The sequence below is a fragment of the Drosophila sulfurigaster genome, chromosome X (genome assembly GCF_023558435.1).
Source record: "Drosophila sulfurigaster albostrigata strain 15112-1811.04 chromosome X, ASM2355843v2, whole genome shotgun sequence".
NCBI lineage: Eukaryota > Metazoa > Arthropoda > Insecta > Diptera > Drosophilidae > Drosophila > Drosophila sulfurigaster.
The window spans coordinates 23,002,572-23,011,981 of NC_084885.1; the positions used below are offsets into that span (position 1 = coordinate 23,002,572).

The 9,410-nt window shown below is 38.5% G+C and overlaps 3 protein-coding genes across 5 annotated transcripts; 2 read left to right on the top strand and 1 right to left on the bottom strand.

The window, feature by feature from the left end:
- Positions 1-572: 572 nt before the first annotated feature.
- On the bottom strand, positions 573-2,245 carry LOC133848980 (N-alpha-acetyltransferase 20). 2 transcript variants are annotated; one of them, XR_009895314.1, is made up of 6 exons: positions 2,059-2,235; positions 1,862-1,977; positions 1,643-1,772; positions 1,441-1,577; positions 936-1,372; positions 573-796 (listed from the first exon to the last, which is right to left on the bottom strand). XR_009895314.1 is itself a non-coding variant. In XM_062284764.1 (6 exons), the coding sequence occupies exons 1-6, from the start codon at positions 2,109-2,111 to the stop codon at positions 749-751; spliced, it is 546 nt and encodes a 181-aa protein (XP_062140748.1). In that variant the 5' UTR covers positions 2,112-2,245; the 3' UTR covers positions 577-748. The 2 variants fall into 2 exon arrangements, 1 of the variants encoding a protein (XP_062140748.1); XM_062284764.1 differs by having other exon boundaries at positions 577-796; positions 1,311-1,372; positions 2,059-2,245.
- A 256-nt stretch (positions 2,246-2,501) lies between these two features.
- On the top strand, positions 2,502-6,637 carry LOC133848974 (dual specificity protein phosphatase MPK-4). Of its 2 annotated transcripts, XM_062284755.1 has the most exons (6): positions 2,502-2,655; positions 2,720-3,216; positions 3,286-3,417; positions 4,431-4,530; positions 4,598-5,262; positions 5,326-6,637. In XM_062284755.1, the coding sequence occupies exons 2-6, from the start codon at positions 3,096-3,098 to the stop codon at positions 5,427-5,429; spliced, it is 1,122 nt and encodes a 373-aa protein (XP_062140739.1). In that variant the 5' UTR covers positions 2,502-2,655; positions 2,720-3,095; the 3' UTR covers positions 5,430-6,637. The 2 variants fall into 2 exon arrangements, with proteins under 2 accessions (XP_062140739.1, XP_062140740.1); XM_062284756.1 differs by lacking the exon at positions 2,502-2,655 and having other exon boundaries at positions 2,707-3,216.
- A 1,484-nt stretch (positions 6,638-8,121) lies between these two features.
- LOC133848978 (uncharacterized) lies at positions 8,122-9,395 on the top strand. Its single transcript, XM_062284762.1, has one exon. The coding sequence runs from the start codon at positions 8,412-8,414 to the stop codon at positions 9,273-9,275; it is 864 nt and encodes a 287-aa protein (XP_062140746.1). The 5' UTR covers positions 8,122-8,411; the 3' UTR covers positions 9,276-9,395.
- Positions 9,396-9,410: the final 15 nt, after the last annotated feature.

Here is a 9,410-nt window from a genome sequence, read left to right on the forward strand (position 1 = left end):
AATGAATCAGCGATTTCAACATTATTATTATTTTAACGATTATTACATACAAGTGGTAATGGTTGCAAAAAAAATTGTCAGTTAATGCTAAAGTAAAAGTTATATTTGTATATTCAACAAATTTATCCAGTTACTTAAGACAGTAATTAATGAGGATTTATTTATTTCCTTTTACTTTATATATGATTAGGAAAATTTATTTCCTGACCTAGAAATATTTAAAATTTATTCAGTTACTTAAGACAGTATTTAAGAAGACTTTATTTTCTTCTTTCAATTTATATATGATTAGAAAAATGTATTTTGTGACCTAGAATTATTTCAAATTTATCCAGTTAAGACAGTAGTTAACGAGAATTTATTTATATATGGTTAGAAAAGTTTATTTCCTGACCTAAAAATATTTCATGGCATCGCACAAGCTTGACTTGTAAATAGAATAGTCTGATCGTTGAAAATATTCATTCCATAATTTATTTTTCAAATTATTAGCAAACTTGGAAAATCAAATAAACAAGTTAAAAGACAATAAAATGTTCAATACTCAATCCAAAAACATTTATTCAACATTTTTCAACGCAGTCTTCAATTTGAGAGCTGATTACCAACTGGTGAATTGAATTTGTCATCTCTAAAAAATGATAATAGCTAATTTAATCTCAAAAGAGAGGAGAAATAAAAATATGAATTATTTTATTTTATTTTGGTTTCTTCGTGTATATAGTTTTGGTGATACTCCTTTGCTGGGCTAATAGCCATCGTGACGCAGTTGGTGACGCAGTTCGCGCATCGTAATCTGTAAAAGTCAGTCAACGATATTAGGATATATGTATGTATGGATAGGCTTTGTTTTCATCTTTAGATACATTTCGGTTAGATACATTTTGATGTTGAAAATGAGAAAACTGGTGATTATGATTATTCTTATTATTTACCTTTAAGAAAATAAAGTCAGTGTTACAGTCGGCTTAAGAACTCTGATAACAAAATCGAGTAGATACTATATATGTCTATATATATATATGTATGTAATAAGTATTATGAACATAACAACAAGATAAGTTAAATTTTGGGACCGGATTAGAAATGCTAGAGAGGGGAGAACTCAATTAGATACAATTGAAAATTTAATAACTAAGATCTTTCCAGGTATAAAGGACTAATAGGAGTAGGAGGAGTATCAGCTTTGGGTGATCAATCAGTAATTTATAGAATTCTTTTGCAGTTAGACATAAATGCGGGCTGTATTGGTAAATTGGTATTGGTATCGGGTGGATGTATCAATTCATATCTATATCTTCCAATCGTACTGGCTGCGTGTACGGTATAACCGACTTTTTGTTCACATCTCGTGACAGCGCCTTGCGCATATCTGTAAAACGAGTTCAGATTGACATTAGAGAGGAGATTCGAGTGAATTAATGATGGGAGTTCACTTGCCATACGCATCCTCGTCTTGATCGCCGGAATAATATTCAAGTATAGTGCGATATATGATGTAGCCCAGATTAGTGTACATGTTAATTGCCACCTTGTTGCTCTTGCGTACAAATAGATCCACAAAATAGGCGCGTTTCCTAATGGTCGGAATAAATATTAACGATAATAATTGAGTTTTTCGATTGGTTGCTATAACAACTACTTCTCAGATATGTCTTCGAGGAAGTTCATCAGCAGAGCCGCTAATCCCAATCGCCTGTAATCGGGCGAAACTGTTAACGCCGTGACATGTCCATGCCAATTATCCATGTGTCCCTCTACTTTGCCCATGACTGTAACGCACAGAGCATGCAAGAGAGTGAGAGAGAGAAATGCATTTGCAATCATCGATCGATTACATTCTTATTATCGATGAACTTACTGTAGCCCATAATGTGCTCGCTGGGTGACTCCGCCAGTTGAAAATACTCTGGCCATTTGGCCAGATATTGCGTGTAGAACGATAAACCATAAGTTTCAGTCAGCGGGTCGAAGTTACTGCAGCAATAGATTGAAGTGCAATGAATTACAAAACAGATTAAATACATACATACATATATGGAACACTTTAGTACGTACACATTATTGAATTTAAATAGGTCATCGCAAGTAAACGGCCGCAGCGTGGTCATTGTTATGCTATTATTAATTAATGCACCTTGTTGCTTATTTTTGTTGTGACACCGGGCGCCCTGAATGGGATTAGCAGCAGTGTGGCCGCACAATTTGTTGTGTGGTAGTATTTTTGCTTAAAGTATTTTCTAGCGGCCGATAATCGTGTTTAGTATATTTGCTATTGAAATTTGCTATTGACCACAAATTTTTGAGGGAGTAATTTAATTTGGTTTTCAAAATTTAACGAAGTGTGAAAAATGAAATTTTCTTTTATAATTCTGCACTTTTAGTTATATGAATGAAGGCGCCATGTAAAATGTGGATATTTGACAAATGTGGTCTCACTTGACACTTGCGAGCTGGTCACGTTTTCGTTCTTTTGAACGCGTGCACTGCTTGCTGGCGTGCATGAATAAGTTCACTTGAACTCGCACGAACTGCTTGCTGTTTGGTCGCTGCTAGTTTAACTAGTTCATTTGACACAGGCTCAAGTTACAGTAAGCGTCGTGACGTCACGCGTCATTGGATATAAAACAAAACAAAACAAAAGTTGTTTTTCTTGTAAGAAAAGTGTAATAATATGCGCAAGAAGCAAGAACAAAAAATAATATATTGTGTGTTACAGCAAAACATTTGTGGGACAAGTCATAAATTGCGCGCTTTAATTTGAAATCGAGTGAGTTTCCCCCCCGCCAAATGACGTCGTGATGCGCAGTGGCCGTTGAACAAAGCTGCGCACAAAAATTATTCGGTTTGGCCTTCGTTGTTGCTGCATGCAGCATAGAGCATTTTGCAAGCGGATCAGGACAGCAGGAAACTCGGTGCACAAACATTATCCAGTCCTGGTCTAGTGGCGACTGGCGACTGAGGTCAGCAGCAGAGTGCAACCTCTTTACAATTGTCGCTACCATGCAGCCACATTTGTTGTTGAGCGTTTAGGAGAGGCGCAAACGGTGCGGAACGAGCGCGTGCAACAGTTGCGTTTGCGTTGCCCTTGCAACATGGCAGCAGCAGCAACTGCAACCAAGTGTGGCAAGCCACAGGATGCGGGCAACCTGACCCGCGATGACTTTGATGGCGGCCCGGTTAGCATCGATGAAGTGGAAACGGGTCTCTTCTTAGGTGAGTTACTTTCTTTCTATTCTATTCTATGCCATGTGTTAATGCTCCCGCACCGCACCCTGCTTGCAGGCAATCTGACGGCTGCCACGCACATGGAGACGCTCAAATCGTTCAAGATCACGCACATTCTGACGCTGGACTCGGTGCCGTTGCCACAGCACATTGTGGACACCAGTTTCCTGACCACCAAATACGTGCAGAGTGAGTGCGCGTTGTGTGCTTCCTTACTACTTCTGTGCCTCTTCCTTTTCCTGCTTCTATGCCTCCTCAGCGTCTATGAGCTCCTTCTCACCTTCCTTTCGTATTTCTACTATATCAATCCAGCTATTATTCCCACATTCCTTGTTAGTATTACTATTCCGGCTCTTATTTTTCCATGTACAACTTCTGTGCTTCTTTCTGTTCATATTCCGGTTTCTGCTGCTTGTTTCTTCACTTCTCATTTTCCTTTCCTATGTCAGCAATATCAATCCAGCTGTTATATTCGCTTTCACACTTAGTTTTACTGTTCCAACTGTTATTTTTCCATCTATTACAAGCAAAATAAGGAGTCAAGAGACAAGATATAGGGAAAGGAAGAAGTTTTGTGAATGAGGAGTAGGAGCAGGAAAACCACAGAACTTATTCCTTTTCCTGCTCCATTCCCATTCCTAGGAGGAGAAAAAGGAAGAAATTCTATTCTCCTGCTTGTTTCTTGGCTTCTTATTTTCCTTTCATATTTCTGCTATATCAATTCAGCTACTGTTTTTTGGCTCCTTCCCATTTTTCTTTCATATTTCTGCTATATCAATATCAAGCTACTATTCCTTATTTCTCTCCTAGTATTCCTATTCTGCCTGTTATTTTTCCATCTATTCATTTTGTAGCTCTTCCTTTTCCTGCTCCTATGCCTCTCACTCGCTTCCTACCTCCTCCTTTGTTTCCTCCTAATCCTTGACTTTATATTCTTTCATATTTTTCTCTTACCATTCCGTTTCTATGCCATTTAAGCCTATTCTCCTTTATGTGCTTCTATTGCTTCTTTTATCCATTTTATTGCTCTTTCAACTTCTGATCGTTTTCGCCTTTCTTTCATCTACTATTCCTCCCTCTCAATACTATTCATTTGGCCTGCACCTCCTGCTCAATCGTTCTCGTCTTTCTTTTGTTAATCCTCCCACCCAATGCTAATCACTTTGTCTGCAACTCTTGCTCATCTCTTCCTCCCATTGCAGTTGCTGACATGCCGCGCGAGGACATCTTACAGCATCTGGAAGCCTGCGTGGAGTTCATAGCTAACGCGCTGGAACAGCAACAGAATGTGCTTGTGCATTGGTAAGCCAAAAACAATTGCCCCAATCTTAAACTCTCAATACTAATCCATGTTGTAATCCCTTATCAGTTATTTCGGCGTCAGTCGCAGCTCTTCGGCGGTGATTGCGTATGTGATGAAGGCGCATCAGCTGGACTATCAGGCTGCCTATGAGATGGTGCGTGCCAAGCGACGCTTTGTCCAACCGAATGCGGGATTTGTGGCCCAGCTGAAGTTGTTTCGTCGCATGGGCTACAAGATTGATCCCGGCTATCAGCGCTATAAAATGCATCGATTGCGTTTGGCTGGCGAGCAGATGCGCAAAGCGAAAATCTTGCCGCAAAGCTTTCACAACGTTGTACGTCCCGATCCGGACATAACACGCGAGAATCCCGAGCCAATTGTGTTTCGTTGTCGACGCTGTCGTCGTGTCCTCGCCACCAAGTCGCATGTGCTCGAGCATCGGGCTCGCAATGCGCCACCGCAGTCGCAACCGCAATCGCAACCGCCGCCGCCATCCACAGATGCTCCGGCAACAGCAGAGGGAGCGGAACCTCCACGACTGCTCGAACAGCTGGCGGAACGTATAAGAAAAACATCGCTGGGTTCGCCCAGTCATGAGCAGACGTCCCAATGCCGGAGTTTGCTCTTTGTGGAGCCCATTGCCTGGATGCATCGCATCATGCTCAACACTCAAGGGCGACTCTATTGTCCGAAATGCGAACAGAAGCTGGGCAACTTTAGTTGGGTCAATGGTAACAGTATCTATATAACAAATAGTGGACAATCATTCATTTAAATCTCTCTATTTATTGCAGCTTGTCAGTGTCCTTGCGGCGAGACAATGACGCCCGCTTTCTATCTGATACCTTCCAAGGTGGAGCTCTCCAAGGCGGTGCAGAATGTGCAGACGACGGTCTAAATGAGGCAAGGAAAAAGAGCGAAATAAAAGGAAATGTTCATGATTTCGGCTGCAGCTGAAAAAGGGACGGAAGAAGCATTTAGTATAAGCGTGGAAGGATTCAAGCATGAAAAGGAGAAGCTTCAATAAGTTGTAAAGAGCAAGTGGACCAGCCATTTGAAGCGAGTTCCAAGGTTGTTATTTAGTTAGAGCTCAGTAAAAGAAACAAAACTAGCTTCGATTTGGCAGGCCAAACAAAAATATAGAGAAAAGCAGCATAAGCAATGTTATGTTAAATGAACGAAGAATGTTATAGTTAGCAAATGAAATTCGCTAATGCTGATATATATATGTATATGTATTCCATATTGAAATCGGTTTTATGCTGTTTCCATTTTGCATTTTACATTTGCATCGCTTTTTTGCATTACACACACCTAAAAAAAAACATGAAAATATTGTAATAACTAATTAACGATTATAAATGTACTTTTTGGAAACATATTTTGCGCATTGTTGTGTGTGGACCAGCAAATGAAATGGCCACAAAAACATAATATTATTAATATGATATCATTTTGCAAAAGTGCAAAACGATTACACAAAACAAAATCAAAAAGAAAAGAAAGCGAAAAACTGTAAAGATTTTTTTCGGTGACAATATTTAAAGTTAAAATTTTTGCATTACGCTACTATAAATGTTGTACGTCGTTATATTGTTAATAACTCACTCACACACATACAAATTGTCCGCCAATCTTAATAATTGTATCATAACAAAAAAAAACTAAAAAAAGAAAAGATATTCAAATAATGTTTGTTCGCCAATTTGACAAAGATGTCAAGATGAATGTGCGCTCTCTCTTTCTCTCTCTGGCTTTCTCACTCACACACACACACGCACTTTGTCTCGCTTGCAGAATTATCGAAATGTGCATAGGAAAAAACAAAAGAGCTTCCCGTTTAAATCTAGTCATTTATAAGTATATATATATATATTGTATTATATCAATTTGTGATCTAATTTTGATAAGGACGCTCGAAGACCGAAAGTTTACTTTAAGCAACAAGCACCTGAAAACTGAATAAGCTTTTGCACTAATTAAAATCGATGCTAATCGACATCAAGTTGTTATCGATAAACGATTATTGTGGCAGGAGTGAGAGGGAGAGAGAGCAGAGAGAGAGACAACCTATCGATGTGCTTTTGAATTATATTGTGAAATATTCGAAGAACTCGGTTTTTTTATTTGGTTGGTTCGTTAAATTCTGATCTTAGCAATTCTATATTCTCTATTAACATATCCTGACAAATTTTACCAGGACATTCAACAATTTGACACTCAAGGATATCGACAATCAACTGAAAAATTTTGATTCGAAAAAGGTCATGATAAGACAAAATTCAGGATTACAGCTAAACTACAAGGACAATAGGAATGTGCTTTGATCAGATGGTAACTCTCATCATTTCTCGTTTTTCGACATACGACTTGCCAGGATACGCAAGGACATAACCGAGTTATGTGGTATTTTGTCTACACAAAAAGATCCTTGTAACTTGGCAACTGAAAGGATTTTGGTCCTTTGAAAAACGCATTCTGTTAGCATATCATTAGCACTTTGTGCATGCCAAAGGACATCGCAATCGTCCTGCAAATGGCAAAGTTATAGCTGATTTTGTCATTTTTGGCCATTTTGATGCAATTTTTAAAACATTTTTTTCCATTTATTTTACTTTATTGCTGCACTGATTCATCTACTCAATAAATCAAATTAAAAAAAAAAATGTTGTTTCGAGATGCTGAGTCGCTAGATTAGAACATTAATTGCGACTGTGCATGTCTGTGTGTGCGTGTGTGTGTGTGTGTTCGTCTCGTTTGCAGCTCCGGCAATCGATGCAAAATGCCAGCTGAATACCAGGCGAACAGAAATGAGCAGCAAGCAGCTGCACTAAAATACAGCGAGCATCTTTTAGGCGCTAGTTATTAATGCTTGACAGCAAAAGTATGCAATGGTTTTTTTTTTTTTTGCGGGCAAAGTAAGCACTGCTTACTAAGCACTGCTTTTTAAGCAGCTGAGGAGCAACAAATGAGGAGCAACAGCTCAAGAGCTTGAGTTGAATTTTGAGCAACAGCTGCAAATCGAGTGCAAAATGAAGCGATTATTTTGAGTTGCATTTCATTGATGAAAATTCGATTTTTTGTGATAATTATATTATATATTAATATAATTTATAGAATAAATTTTAAAAATGATTACATATGGATAATTATTTGGTATCTAAAGTATAAAAATCAAAGACCAACAAAATTTGTTTTTTTTTTTTAGTAAAGACGAATCTTTTAGCTCTTAATTAGAACTGAACTAAGAAAATTTGAAAATTATTTTTCTGTTTTAGGATACAAAATTGATGAATTTATATATTTTATCGTAAAACAGGAAAAGTTCCTTAAATCAATCTTAGCTCTAAATATATGTAGAGCTAATCTAAAGATATTAGAATAACTTTTACTTATATTTAAAATAACTTGAGTTTGTGTTTTTTTTAGAGACACACGCCACAAATTCCGCCGGAGAATTACAAAAGTAAGACAACAAACTATGTTGAACTATGTATATTTTCAATTTGAAGGCTAGAAAAGTGAGGTTAGTTTTTCCCATTAGAAATATTTTGTTACGTATAACTGATGAACAAAATTAAAACTACACTTGCTGCTGTTAATTATTGTAACCGCTTGAAATATGATATCAAAATTGAATTTTCAAACGCAACATTTTCAAATTCAAAGGCTAGAAAAGTGAGGTTAATTTTTCCCATCATACAGAACGAATATTTTATTAAATTAAAACTACTTTGAGCTGCTGTTAACTATTTAAACCGCTTGAAATATGATATTCAAATTGAGTTTTTAAACCTGTAAACACTGAATACATATTTTCTATAAAAAGTGAGGTTAGTTTTTTCCATCACACTTGACAAATATTTTGTATACGTAAACGATGCTGATAATGAAGATTGCTGGACACGTGCTGCGACGACACAGAACTTGGGGGAGTGTTAGGCTGGTCCATCAACGACTCCTCGCCAGCTTTGACTTTGATCACACGATTCTCAATGGCGATTGCTATGAGACAATCGAATCATTTTTGGATCCGCGTTACAATCGCGACGAGTTGCACTCGCTGAAAGCACAATTCGGATGGATGGCGTACATCGAATGTCTGCTAAAAACACTGCAAGAGGAGCAAGGAGTGCGGGTCGAGGAGATAGCGGAAAGTGTGCGAAAGTTACGAACGATGCCGGGCATGGAATGCTTGCTGCGACGACTGGAGAAGCGACCGGAAACGGATCTGTGCATTATCAGCGATGCGAATAGTTATTTCATACGACAGTCTCTCGAGGCGAATGGTTTAACTGATATTTTTCCCCCCTCGCGGATCTTTACGAACACGGCGAACGTGTTGGAAAATGGGGAATTGCAATTGGCGCCGTATGAAGAGCAATCGCATTGCGATCGCTGTCCTGCCAACTTGTGCAAAGGCGGCATAATGGCTGCCCTGATGCAGTGTGACCAGTCGCAGCAAAGTTACGATCGCATTGTTTACTGCGGCGACGGCTGCAACGATTTGTGTCCCATGCTCCAGTTGCGTCCGCAGGATTTCGCTTGCATTCGGCATGGCGAGGAGCTTCACGATCGATTGTCCGCCCATGGGGGGGAGATTCAGGCTCAAGTGTTGATCTGGCGGGATGGCGATGATCTGCAGCAGCAACTAGAAAAAGCTGGCTGCTTTGAATCCACTTTCACTTCCACTTCCTCATCTTCATCCTCTACATCATCTTTATCATCTTCTTCATCTTCGTAATCGTTGTAGTTGCACACAGAGCAATCAAAATTTGTTGGTAAGGCAAAATTATTAATGCTGCTTGTTTATTTTCGACTTATTCTGCGTAAATATATATATATGTATATATATATACTATAAGTGTATGTGTGTGTT